Source organism: Pterocles gutturalis, unplaced genomic scaffold (genome assembly GCF_000699245.1).
Source record: "Pterocles gutturalis isolate BGI_N339 unplaced genomic scaffold, ASM69924v1 Scaffold53896, whole genome shotgun sequence".
Taxonomy (NCBI): domain Eukaryota; kingdom Metazoa; phylum Chordata; class Aves; order Pterocliformes; family Pteroclidae; genus Pterocles; species Pterocles gutturalis.
Window position 1 is genome coordinate 1 of NW_010105024.1, and position 14,822 is coordinate 14,822.

The 14,822-nt window shown below is 36.7% G+C and overlaps 1 protein-coding gene across 1 annotated transcript; it reads right to left on the reverse strand.

Moving 5' to 3' along the window:
• Positions 1-2,984: 2,984 nt before the first annotated feature.
• Positions 2,985-14,187, reverse strand: SASS6 (spindle assembly 6 homolog (C. elegans)). The gene is given in 17 exon segments (XM_010087220.1): positions 2,985-3,067; positions 3,169-3,260; positions 3,744-3,835; positions 4,158-4,280; positions 5,155-5,264; positions 5,732-5,813; positions 6,437-6,616; positions 6,706-6,795; positions 7,187-7,381; positions 7,577-7,768; positions 7,871-7,990; positions 8,969-9,046; positions 9,985-10,156; positions 11,099-11,203; positions 12,197-12,276; positions 14,069-14,149; positions 14,152-14,187. Coding segments are annotated over 17 exon segments (1,911 nt in total).
• Between the last annotated feature and the right edge of the window lie 635 nt (positions 14,188-14,822).

Genomic DNA, 14,822 nt, shown 5'->3' on the forward strand with positions numbered 1-14,822 from the left:
TTTTTTTTTTTTTCATCAGCAGTGGGGATACACATTCCTATTCCATCAAAAATGTAATTTCTTAAGGTAATCTTAAGAAGTATATTTCTGCATGAAATTTGTAGGAATTAAAACAAAAAGGAAGTTTCTCCAAAGATGTTGCCATGGAATTAATAATTTACTGTTAAAACACACTGTTACATACTTGTCTCTTGCCATGAAATACTGTTACTACTAAACTTTACATTCTAGTTCAGAGGCAACAAAAGAATAGAGTCAAGGCATGAGCATGTGTCCTTCTGTTTCCTTAAGGTGGTGAGCTTTAATTCTAGTCACGCTGTGTCTCAATGAGACATACTAGCAGCCGTGTGGACCCATTCATTTTAATGTTGTAAAATCTTGGGTCAGATGATTCAAAGCCTTAATGTAAATGTACTCAAGTAGGGAGAAGGTGAATTGGTATCATTTATCTTAAAGTCGTATGGCAGGTTTTTTTTTTTAAGTTTGTACTAATATAAAAATCACATGAGCACGCTTGCTGAACAGTAAACGTTATTCTTATGTAAGTGCATTTACTCTTTCTATTTTTGAATAAACGGTAATATCAAACACTTGTTAAAATATTAAGTGGGTGTTTTGAGCCTACAAATTTTAATATTGGCTCCAAAACTCTGCCGTTTACTATACCACTATCTTTCTGATGTTTGCGTAATCATAACGTAATCATAAAGGACCTCAAAACTTGAATACACAGACTGAAATATAAGCTGATAGCCTTGAATATGTCCATGTGCTATATAGTGGCCTTTGAGGACTGTCACAATAACCCTTTTGCATTACAGAGCTAATGTTTTAGTCCTAAATTTTCAGGACCCTTAGTACAGAAGAGAGCTTTATACAATTACTGATGTGAATTTCTCTTAAAGTGTATATTTTTGTGTCCAGTTTTATTATTTAAGTGTTCCTTTGTATAAATTTGTGTATAAAGTATTGTATAGGTTTAAAATGTTTTCATCTTGTGGTTATTGCTTAATGCTTTTTTTACCTTTGAACATGCACCATGGTTGACCAAGAGCAGGAAAAAATATGTAAATATGCTGTTAATAAAGTTGAGTATTTTAATGAATTTTTAAATAACTGTTAATGTCTCTTAAAACCTCAACTGAAGTTGTGTAGTGTGTGCATGCAGTGCTGCAGCAGGGGGGGAACAAAGGGCTGGGGGCCAGGTCCAGCGCTGTGTTCTGCCTGTTAGCTAAGGCTGCCCTCAGCCGCACAGGCTGGCTGCAGCTGGTGTCCTTGGGGATCTCCTGGAACAGGAGTGCAGTGGATACAGGTGACAAGAAAGGGGTCAGTAACAAAGCCACTCAGCCTTTAGTTTCTGCCTCCCCAGGCCACAGTGGTGTTAAGTGTTCCCAGGCCTGCTATGGTTCTGTTTCACTTTAGATGTGAAGAGGGCGGGGAGATCTGGAAAGCAAACACATTTTAATTACCAGCTTCCTGTTGTCTGATAGCAGCTTATATAGACTTCAAGATAAATCAACTCAATTCACATTAACTTACACCTACTGACATTTAACTAGAAATAGAAGCATAAGCACAGACCTTAGAATGGGATGGCTGCCACCTGGGGAGGGTGGGTGTGTCATCATGCTGGTCCCATAGCACTGCTTTGCATGGAGAAATGAATAAAGCTGGGAAGAAAACTCCAGAAAAAGGTATGGTGAAGAAAACAGTACCATTCTGGCACTTACCTCAGCTTGGCATTTCAGTACAGTGGAGATAATGGTGGTTTAGTACTCTTGAAACATTACTAGAGTTTTTGATTAAAAACCATTTAATATTTCAATTGAAACTTACACATGACAAAACAGGTGAATATACATTAACACGGTGCTGATTATAAACAAATATACACATTTTTGCACTGCAAAACAAATCACTTAAATAGACAATCCTCTGGATGTACTTAAATTACTAAGGTAAAAGGTATGAAATATCTTTAACAACAAAAGTATGTAAAAAGTCATTTTTAAAAGTGTGTTTTGTATGTTACAAAATACTTGCATGCCTGTTCTTGAGTGAGACACCACATAACAGATGGCACAGAATGAAGTTGTTCCACAATTCTACCATGTGAGCCCAGGTAGCAGAGCAAGCTCAACAGACTCAGTCCACCTAAACTTGAGTGATAGAGTATCTTAAATTTCTGCAGTCTTTAAGAGTTGTAAAGTATGATTAGTGAATATTAAGTAGCTTTTAGATGTTGTGATACTTTCAGTAGTTCAACTGTTCAGATACTTCACCTTATAATGGTTTATGGTTGAGGGCCTGTGGAATATAATACTGACAGATTAATAGAAAAGTTGGAGTAACCAAGAGTGATAATTTTAAATAATTTTATAGCTTCAGTGAAATAATTTAGCATCTTTAATATTAATTAGATTATTTTTAAGTCTATATGCAATCCAAATAAGCTGGTTCCATAATTAAGCAAATTTAAAAAATTAAAACTAAGGGAGGATTACTGAGGCAGCCATGCTGCTTGACCATTATTAAAAGTTCTCCAGCACTTCTTATGTGCATCATCCTGTCTCCAAAAGGAGTCAAGAAAAGTATTCATAGAGAAATGTTCTCTCTCAGGGAATGCTAGCATGTACATTTCATCTGTTACAGAGCCACACTTGTCAATTCCTGTAAAAAAGCAAGTGCACTTACTGAAGTAGGTTTTTGGAAAACTACAGGGTCTCCCACAAACCAAGAAAAAATTCAGCACAGCCCTGGTGCCAAGTACAGCGGTGTGCCCCCTAAGGCTGAGGCTGCCTAAAGCTTTATCTTCTCTGAATTGGCTAAAGTATCCTGAAAAGTCATCCAAGTCAGTCAAGATCTCTTCCTCAAAGAAAATAGATTCAGACTTAATAAAAAATTCAGTTCACATTGATACTTTACTAATCCATTATTGCAGGACATCCAAAAATCCAACGACTCTTACTTTAGAACCCTGTCTGCTATCCAGGGAAGTAAGCTGAGGCTTGTGTTACTGCAGCTTTTGGTGACGGCTGGGCTTTTGTTAAGTACGGTTTCAGGTACTCTGTAGAAGAGCAGAAACAAGATGCTGTTCATAGAACCATACTACTATTAGCCTTAAAATACATTTCAAGTCAGGTCTTGTTTTACTATTGCCATACATACCTGAGTTAAGTGTATTTTGACTAAGCCCTCGTAAAGGAATGCTGTCGTCTTTTTTCTTGAAATACTTTGATTCCAGCACCAAATTGTCACCACTGGAAATAAAGAGGCTAATTAAAATTTAACACAAATGTAGTTAGTTAGCAGTGCATTAACAAGAAGCATGGATACAGACTCATTCAGAAAAATCTTAACTTGAAGTGGAACTACTGCATCCCTATGAACTTAATCATTTAAGGTAAACCATTACTGAGTAGATTAAGACCAGTCGAGAATTCATTTTTTGACTGACTCCTCACATGATAGCCTTAGATCTGGCACCAAGAGGAACATATACCTGTTGTTCCTTGGAACCCACTCCTGAAAGCATGGCTCTTCGTTTGTTATCTACAAACCACACTTCATGACCAATTAAATCTGCCACAACTTGAAATTCATTAACACATTAATGGAGAAAGGCAGATCACAGAACAACCTTGGTACTGGAAATGTTCTGCTCAGTTCCAGGCATGTACAAGACAAATAGTTTTATAGAAGTTAAAAAAAACACCACTAAAAATGCAATAGATGACACGTACTTCTCCTTATTTGCCGGATGACTGGTTGCAGCAGTCGCTGTCTGAACATCTGCACATCGATTCATTTTAGAAAGCTGTGTGTTAAACTGGATCTGCAGAAGCAGAGAGTTGGAGGTTAGAGAGAGCTACTCCAGATACGATGGCCCACCAGTCACTGTATTCAGAGAGTGAACTTTTCAGGGATTAATGTTTCTATACCTTCCACAGCACTTCTGTACAGCAAAGCATGCAAGAACAAGCAACCTAAAGCCAAGCATTATTCCTGTTAGTAATAGCTAATGTTCAAAAGAGAGAGTTTAGGAGTACAAGGATATACAGGAAATATTTATGCATTTTAAGAAAAATTCAAAACATTCAGCTTTGATATTTTATGCTATCGCATTCTTAACCAAACAGAAAAGTCAAAGTGCCTGCCTTTGGTACTGGACAGTGTGGGTTGATGCTTTTGTTGTGTGCTGGTTCCAGAAAGTTCTGGAAGGCGTAGAGAGGAGAAATGGGATGATTGATTCCTGAGCTGGGAAAGGATGGTCGGTCAGGCTGTGAGAGAAATAGAATACATCCATAAAGGAGAAAAACAATTCTTGAAGTACTTGTTTGTAGAGATTCCAAATTCCAAAATTAACAAGTAACCATAATTACAAAGCCAACGCTCATTTGATTCTTCCCAACGGGAAAAAAACATCACTTTTCCTATATTCACATTTTTAAAAAGTTACAAGTTTTCCTTAAGAAAGTTAGACATGTTGAGCACTCTTTAAGCTAATAATTATAAGCTCAAAATAACCTACACACCCGGTAATTGATCAATATATTAAATGTACCTAGCTATAAATCAGAGACCTCTGCATGAATATGCCCTTCCACTACTGGATAAGCAGCTCATCAGCTGCGAGGTGAAAACAGACATCTGCACACATCGGGAGATGACAAAGAATGAGCAGCAATAAGTGATCTTAAAGATAATAGCTAACGTTTCTTATCCCTTATTTTCATGTTTCTAAATCGCACTAATAAGAGTAGTCAAAAAGTAAATTTTCAACTCCAAGAAAGATAATTAGTATGTAAGTTAACCTCAACACAAAAATGTCTTCTTTTTTTCCCCCTTCAACCTGCAGTTCATCTTTTCCAAGCCAATTTTAGCACTGTTGTATTTTAGTAAGTGAAAACTGGGAAAATTCTCACTTTGAAGGCCAGGGCATCAACACAATACCCAGCAGGGTAATACCCAACAGGGTATTATGTTACTAAAAAAACCAAAACCAACCAACCAACCCTACACCCAGCCAAAACTGTAAGGCCCAACAATGACAAAAGCACTTGTTGTTTGGGTTTTTTTGCTTTTCTTTTAAGGCCATACATGTCAGGAAATGACAACTACATCATAGCCATGTTATTTATAGTTGTATCTTACCATGCCCTGAGGTGAAACAGCAGTCCTGACCCCACCATGCGTACTGGCAGGAGTCTCTAGCTTCTTGGCCATCTGAATTTCATTCAGCTGTTTGTTTAACCATGTGATCACTGAAGAGGGGAAAAGAAAAAAAAAAGGTCAAGCTCACTTCCCACCTCTTGCACGTTGTTTAAAACTGCAAGTAGCCCTTCCTGAAAGAAACTGACAGCTTGGTGGGATATTTTTCCTCCTTAAGCTCAAGCATCACTAGAAGCCCTAGTCTCATGAAAAGCCTTTTTTTGTTCAAGCGCCCTCCACCCCTACACGCCCTTCTGTTCCTTGCTCTAGAGCTAGCCCCCACAACCACAGTACCCCAAGCGACCCCAAGCACCAGCTGCAAAGGAAGTCATCTCTCCTTGCAGCTCCAGGTTGTTGCACACCCACTACAGCCAGAACCTTATTTTCCATCAATGACAATAATTGCAGCTCTTTACAAGAGCAGCACAGGTAAGCAATATAGCTGCTTCCAGTAACGTTCAGCAGCAGCTAGATTACTATGTCATTTTACAGAGGGAGAAAGGACATTGTACAGACCTACCATTTTCATTGGTTTTCAGTAACTGCTTACTTTCTTCTAGTTTTTGTATGGTAGTTTCTAGCTGTTCTTGTAGCTTGCAAACCTGCAATATTCCCAGAAATAATTATAACACCATCAGGAGCCACTATTAATTACAAACTGAAGAAATAATATAAATAAATGAAAAGGATCTATGAAGGTGTTCTAAAATTAATTAGAGAAGTCTGAACTCAGTTTTTTTACAAAAGCAGTATAATAGTTCTTTTAAAATAAATCCTTCCAGTAGCTAGGTTTTTGACAAGAAGACAGCCAGAAATCTTTCCAACCTCAATTTTTCTGTTATTAAATAATGCAGGGACTCTAAGCAGGGGAATATACTTAATGGAAGAAAAAGTTCACTCTTCCTGTTCTTGCCTCCTTCACCAGCTTTCACATGAACATGCCCTCTAAAGCATGTGAATTCATCCTTTATATTGCTTTGTACTCAACAATACAATTCTAGTTTTCTTCCATATGGATGGATGGCTCTTAAAAGTCAGTTTAACATGAGAAAAATTAAAAGTTGATGACACATTCAAGTAAATGTGTTAACTAGGTAAGAGCACATTCTATTCCACAGAAAGATATAAGACCATAGTGCTGTAAATAAATAAGTTAAAGACCACAAAAACCACCACACTACACACAATCACATTTACAGGACAGAGCATTAACATATCACCATACCTCCTGCTCTTTCATTTGAAGAGATTGTCCTGTCTCCTGCAATGCTCTCTGCTCTTTTTGAAGTCTCTCTTCCTTTTCTGCCAATAGTTTTTCCTGTTGAATTGTTACTGTATTTTTCAATTTTAATTTACTCATTAGAGTTTTCAAGTCTCCTTGTAACTTCTTAATAATTTCATTAGCCTATTAAAAAAATAAATCAGATATTCTCAAAATAAACACACACCTAAAAATAAGGAAGACATTAAGGACAATGGCATGTTCAAACAAACCTTAAGAAGTTCAGCTGACAGTGACTTAATTGTTGTCTCTAGTTTCTCAATATGACTTTGTTTTTTCTCTGTACTCTCTTCCAGTATCACCTTTAAAAGAATATTAAAAATATTATAATGAAGGTATGTGATAGACATCACTTATGATTTCAAGTAGAACCTCAATAATTCTTTGAGAGCTAATCCTTAACAAGACATTCAGTCCTTGCTTTTCAGTCAAATTACCTAGGATTTAAATTTATCCTTTTTTTTGTTTACAAGAAGTACTACTAACTTTACTCCAGAACCACAATACTAAAACAGCAGCGATCTTTGTAAAACTGAATCCATTATACTTTTGATGCCGTAATTTAGCATCTGTAACTACATTTGAAACCTCATTTGCTCTATGCGTAAAAACTGGTCACCTGCTCATCTATAGAGTGCAGTTAAAAAGGTTCTACAGAGCTTTAGAGAAAAATATTTTGAAACTTGAAGGAACCTTTTGTTCTTGTGTCGCATCTAATACTTCTTTTGTTCTAATGACTAGCTGATCTTTATCTTTGATCTCTTGTTCCAGAACAGCAACCCGTGTCTGTAGCTGATTAACAAGTTTCTCTTTTTCATGACATTCAGCATCCAGAGTAGCGTTCTCCCGACGCAGTGAGAGCACCTCCTGCTTTGCTCTTTGACATTCCTAGAATGTTGGGAAGGAATTTTAAGAAAATGTGTAATAATAATTTAAACAGATAAATCTAAATATAAAGCATGATGTGGAATAAAGAGGAGCCGAACAAACTTAATATGCTCTGTTTTCCATTCCATGCACAGGCAGGCAGTGTTAATGCTCTAAAAATAGTAAATTTGCTTATGGAAATTAATAAGCCCATACATCTTCTATTCCAGAAAGCTTTGCTTTCAGTTCTCTGACTGTCGACTCTCCTTTGTATCTCCTTTCAGTTAGATCTTTATTGATGACCTCAAGTTCTGAGAGTCTGTTCTGCAACTGTTGAATACTTTTCTGATGCAAATTTTCTAATTCCTTTTTCTGTTGTTCATGCTGATGTTGGTATTGAGCTTGTGCCTATAATGAGAAGCAAAGAAGTAGTTTTTCAATGAATCTGAAAGTTAAGCCAAGAAACTATTTACATATAAGAATATTGTTACTTCTTTTCTGCTGTCATACCTGGAGAGCTCTTTCCTTTTCATTTGTCAGCTCCTGTGTGTGTTTGTTTGTTAGAGCTGTAGTGTATGATGTCCATTCATTTTTCAGTTTGTCTAGTTCTCGGCTCTTCTCTGACAAGCTCTGTTTTGAGTTTGACAAAGCATATAGAGTTTTAAAAGTTAAGCATTTCAGTCTATACGGAATGATTTTTTTACTGTTACATCTTAAAAAGAGACATGGAATTATCAAGAAAAGTTTAACTTTCAGCACCAGATGCCAAAATATCTGTTCATTCTGCAAACAGGAAAACAAGGCACTGAGAAACTAAAGAGCACCTTATCTGACACTGTGGATAAAATAATCTTCATTTCCAATCTTCCAGACACTACTTAAGACTGATAAAACAGTCTGCTGATGTTCCCTGTCCTTCTAACACAAAGTGCTCTAGTAGAGCAAAAAAAAAAAAAAAAAGTTCTTCAGCATCATCTTTTCCTTTTTCATTTGTAATTCTGCATTCCAATTCAGCAAACACACTCCAATAACTCCAACTGAAACTGCAGAGATGAGGTACAATGAGTATTCCATTCCAGAAAACACGCAAAATAGTTTTAATGGAATTTTTTCTGTTTCATGGTAGTAAAAAAATTCATCTTGATAATTCTAGAATTTGACCCAAATCATCCTCTTGAAACACAAATGTGAGTCATTGCTGGGCTGACAGCAAAACTCAAAAAGTAGTAGAATAACATGAAGTCCAAGACTTTGATTTATCATGGTTTCACAATTTTTACAAATATAAGGATTTCCAACCACTCACAGAATACGTAGACTATATTTATTGTCATACTAACATATATCCAGTATATAATGTGTGTGTGCATATGCAGACCTCTGTACAAAATAAAGTCCTGTTTTAGCACTGCAAGAACTAAATTTTATTCTTCAGGTGCATGCTTAATTCCTTCTTAGGAAAAGCTCCAGTAGACTACTCTTCTCTTCACTCACCCCAAGTCAATTATCTTGGCTAGGTAGTGACTAACCAACAGCCCACAAGAAGGTACATTTCCCACAGATTTAAAAAAGTGCAACTTACAACAGGAAAGTTAAAGATTACATTACCTGTTGAGTGTAGCTCAGTTGTCTGGTAAGATCCTCTTCAGTTTTTCTAAGCTTTTCTTCCAACATCATTTTGTCTTCCTATGTACAAATTGACATGAAGTCAAATCCTTAGCTCCCAAAATACAAATAATATTTAGCTTGCATTTTATCAGCATACCCTGCCTATACAACCACGTACCCACTATATTTGCGGAAAAATCATCTTATTTAATCAATTTCACATTGAATAAGATATAATTAATACATTTAAAAGAAAAGGCATTAGCACACAAGGTAAAAAAACCCTGTTTCTATGAGGAAATAGTATCTTATTGTAACAACTTGTTTAAAAAGGAGTTGCATGAACAACAAATCAACTGATATACTGTAAATTTATTTTATTAAAATGGCTGGTTAGGTGGCTATAAACATGACAGCACAGTAGAAGAGACACAAATTCGAGGCTATGAAACTTAGACAACAGTCAAACTATGAGACCATTAATTTCTCATTAAATGAAACCTAGCATGCTACCAACTGCATTAACATGGCAATCATAATTTGCTATGTATAGCTACTAGCCCTTTGAAGTCCATAAAGACACAGAATTCTATACACACACATGCTTTCCTAACCCCTGCTGCAGAACAGAGACGGAAAGTTTCCAGTATTTCACTTTTGCAGCTCATCTGGCAATCAGCACAAGGCTATGAAGCACAAGACACTGAAGCATTCAGAAGCATTCAACAGCTGCCTACTGCCTGCACTGCATGTTTAAAATACCTGATGTTCTGCCAGTTCAAATTATAGCACCAAGTTGAATTTATGTCTAATATTTTCATTGCTATAGTGAAAGCAATAATTTCGTTTTATAACACGCACACTAACAGCTATATGCAATGACAGATGAGCTAAAATAAAAAATAAACCAGAGCACACAATTTGGTACATACTTTTGAAGTAATAAGACTGAAAAAAATGCTCAAGTACACAGAGCATCAAGGCCTAGCTGCAGCTATGACAATCCTTCATTTTACCTTAAGGCATTTCAAACAGCTGGCTAAAAACTTCTTTATTTCTGCATCATTTCCTGGTAGGAATTTCAGAGAGAGATGAGTAAGATGTTTAAAAGGGTTGGTCTCCACTACATTTAAAGAGACAGGTGTGTGATCTAGAACAGATGCTGAAGAAACTAACTGCAGCAAAAACCTAGGGAAAAACAAAAATAATCAGATGTTTAGCATGTATCTTTTCCTGAAACTATGTGAAGATCCTACAAGCTATTTTCAAATAAAATACATTTTTATATATGCAATAAAAGGCTGTCCCGTTTTTGTCTGAAAAAGAACTATGAAATTCAACCCCTGTGTTGTAGTTAATAGTACAAACAAATATCAACTAAAATGGTTGCACCTTATAATAAGAAATGAACAAAACTAATCAGTTTGTTTATTTGCAAAATTTTCAGCAGCTCATCTTAGACTTATGAGTCCAAAAACAAGTAAGGCCTTTATAACCAAAGCCAAAAAAGAAATCAGACTCTTGACTTTTAGTTATCCTACAATCTAGTAAAATTCATAGCCCCCAGTATATACTTCATGAAATGGCCTGACTTCTGGAGTCGAGCTAGGCGCTCTGGACAGGGCTCTCCTCGGTACCCACACAAACAAAAATAACACATGAAAAGGCCAATACAAGGAAGAGTGGACCTCGGGTCTTTCCCCTCACATGTTAATATCTGAACACTGAAATTAAACAAAAAAGTCATCCTTCTCAGAATGCCTTATAACTTTGTCTTCTGTGAAACAGAATGATTTACACCTTGTTACACCAAATCTCTCTAGCAGTAACCTGTTGAGGGGGAAGGAGGGGGAAGAAAGAAAAAAAAAAATAGGGACCAGTGCTGCATCCTTGCACATCTGCTAGCTTGTGAATCTTGCCAGCTTCAACTCAGGTGGGGAGACTCAGTTCCACTGCTCAGTCCTCCCAAGACTTAGGTTTTGTCAGTAACACCCACTGACTAATACTTAAATGAGTCCAGAGGAATGTTACAATATCCTTGTTCTACTGACTCTTCCAAGTCTGAGTGGCTGGCAAGTATTTTAAGAACTCAGCACATACACACAAAGTAACACGGCACTCACTACCTACCTTGGGGTATCTTTGTTCTGTTCCTGAATGCATTGCTGAAGCAGATCTATGAATTTTTGTGGGAAAGCAGAAAAGTCTACCAAGAGACCTTGCTGGGATTTTAAACTATATAAACAGATTGGGGAAAAAAAAAAAACAACATATTAACAATATATAGAAGTGTAATTTATTTCCTACTAAATATTTTGTTTACATTAGTAGAAAGAACTAATTCTGATCATGTCATTCAAGTTCACTAGCATGTTCTTTTCAGTCCTGAACACAATCATTTGATTAGACATCTTCCTTACAGCACAGAGTGGTACAGTTATTGGATGGGGCACATGGAAGAAGCAAAGGACAATGAGAAGGAGACTCAACCATTCTCAAGACTTCATCTGCCTGCTCACTTATGCTCACCTTCACCATACACACAGTAAACTCAAAGACAGAAACAGACATTGAACAGTATGCACAAAGCCACACCTTGTATAACAAAACATTTCTGCACATCTGTTTTACAAACACTGTTTTACTGTCACCTTCTGATGGCCTCTCTTTAAAAAAAAACCCAACAACAAAACAGCAGCAAACACCACCACCACAACACTAACCCAAATAACAAAGAAAAAAACTGAACTGTTCATGCCTGATGCCCAAATTTGACAACCAAATTCTGAGCAAGTAAAATGAGACCCAACAGTACAATTAGTATGCAAGAAACCCCTAAGACAAAGGCTCATGTCTGTGAATCCTTGTCCATGCAAAGAGTTTCCCCTTGCAATTATTTCAAGCAATAGTTCACACGCATTCAAAGAGTAGTTACAATAAACAGAAGATGCAAGTAGTAATATAAACTGTGGTAGTGTAGCTATTCAGGGAACTTAACATCAGGATTCTATCATTCATCTATATCATCCTGAGCCAATCACTTTCCTGCACTTGGCTGTTTCACCAACTGGTCAAAAAAAACAATACTACCAAAACACCAACAAAACTTCAGAAGTGAAAAATGCCAAAAGCTAAATTCTAAGCTAGACCCTTCTAAGCTAAAAATATTCCTTCATTCTTTTTAGTGATTTAGAAATGTTTCATAGACAGTACATTAATTTCACTTACCTTTGAAAATCTTCCTCAGATATGACAAGGTTATAAAGGAAAAAAGGATCAGTATCATCAGTCAATCGAACAGCTAAATCCTGAAAAAAGACATTTAAATATGATTTAAAATAATATTAACCACCCTGTAGGATTGTTTAAATATTGTAAACCAATATCACAAATAATATTTAGTATTTTTACTTTTTAACCAAAAATAAGATAGAATTGTGGCAACTAATTAAGAAGGTGAAAAACATTAATGTTTAACAGAACTTCAAATATTACAGTGGGGAAAAACAGGAAAACTCTCTCTCACAAAAATAAACCAAGTAAAAACCTTCAACGTCAAGCAGCAAAGGTTTCAAAAGTCAATGTGTCTTTACCATTTTACAGAAAGAAAACTATTTGCTATTTTTCCCCCATCATGAAATAGTGTGTATCACTAGTCCATTGCAATGGATGACACACACATCATTCCCATAACTGCAAGTTTTTCAGAGCATACTGCTCCTAAAAGTTTAAGAAACCACCTTCTGAAGAGTTTATGTATTTGAATACAGAGCTTTACAAAACAAACTTAAAATGGATACAGCTGAAGTCCAGTAAGGTCATAAGGAAAACTGTAGCACTATGCTGCTTAGCTTTTAAAAATAAACTCATTTGTTCGCTGGAGGCCTACAGAGTGTTTTGGAAAAACTGTCTTCTCTGCAAACATTTGTCTCTCATTACAAAGCTGGGGTTATGCAAGACACCTGGTACCTCAGGCCGAGACACCTGTTCTCTATAATGAGGCTCAAACCTGTGTGAACAATATAATATTCCCTATTAGAGGAAAGAAAGGTCAGTTCTTCCAACGTACCCGAAGTGCGACCATAGCACATATACACATACAAAACTGAAACAAATTTCAGTAACTCAGATACCAGTAACACTAATGAAACTCACAGTGAAGATGCATAAACAAACCTAGGGATTTACATGTGCAGCTAGCTTATGTCAAAACTAATGCCACCGCAAACCAACTAGGGCAGGTTGTTGAGCAGGATAAGAATGCCTGCTTGGTTCAATGTCCCATTATCTGATCCCAGCATTTGAAGTTCTCTTTTTAGACTGATCACTCACTGATGTACTTTACTGGATTTCCAGGCTTCTGCTGACACAGCTGGATGTGTTAACTGAAATGCTTCTTCACACTCAATGTTATCGTCACAGTTAGCAGAATCTTACAAAAACCACTGTACTCCTTCACAAACAAATCTTTACTCAATAACACTATAACCAACTAATAGCCAATCGTAATATCACGGGAGGTGGATGTACAGTTTAAGTGACAAATCAGACATACAACAAAAGAGACTTTACAGCCTCCAGTACTAATCTCATTGCTATTCTTCCCTGAGAAAGACAACTTTTTTTTACTGCAAATTTAGTACATTACTTCCTTCCTACATCCACCGGATGAATTCCAAACATTCAAAGACTAACACATTTATCAATAAAAAGCAAAATGTTACATCCACATACAATTCTCATTTTTGCTAGTTAAGACAACTGCTGCTCTACATTCTTAAATAAGTGTTGAGTATATTTAAAGCAAGATGGTCTTAAGCTCTAACTCAGGCTCCTCTGAGGGTCTCAAAATACTTTTAATTTGCAAGTTTACTAAGACCCGTGAACAGACAAACTAAAAGAGAGGGCTAAAAAGGCTAGGAAAAAACCACCATACCAAACCAACTAAATTAACTCAAGAAATTATATCAAAACCAAAATAAGGTCATGTGACAAACATCATAAAATCCTATTTTGCTTTTCCTTTGCCTATTTGTCCTCTTACACAATGAAATTCAGATAATACCTAATGAATGACAGAAATATAACTAATCCACAAACCTTTTTATGAACAGGACTGGAAATTGACAGTAGCTCAATATTCACTCGAACATTTAATCTCCTGTGTACAAAAAGATGAAACTTAGTAACAAGTCAAGAAAACATTCTCCAAATAACATGTGTTATTAGCCCCATTACAGGAATCAGATAACATTTAGAAAAAAAAAATTAGGCAAAAATATGGAGAAAGTTCCCATTGATGACTACTACTAAGATATCTGAAAGCCCCAGTTTCAGTTACCATTACAGCTCCTCAGTCAGCTCAGGTTTTTTTGCTGCTTGTTATCCACCAAACCTTAAATAGCAAGGCAGAAGTTTCAAAACTTTTTCCAGGACCTAGAACCTTTCGAAAAGCCTGATGAAATTTATTAACAATCACTGGAAGATTTAATAACCATTTGCACAGTGCTACCTTGTCTTCATTCACTCTTTGCTAAGTAACCCAGAAAGTCGCCTGCGTTACAAAATACGCCCGCAGACATCAGCCGTTCTGCGCCTCCTTGTACAGGCGAGCCAGAGCAGCCCCACCGCCCGCACACACTGCCTCATCCAGACGGGACCTATATGGCTGAAACTCTCGCTATATTTTAAATAGGCACTTTGCATAACATATTCTCCCCCAAACCAGTGCTAAGCCACGCACACGGGTGCGCCCAAATCGACTTACCCCTCGCAGAAACCGAGGGGGACAGACGCGAGGGCTCGCCCATACCACAGAGGCAGTAACAAGGGAGCTGAAATGCCCCCGGCGGAC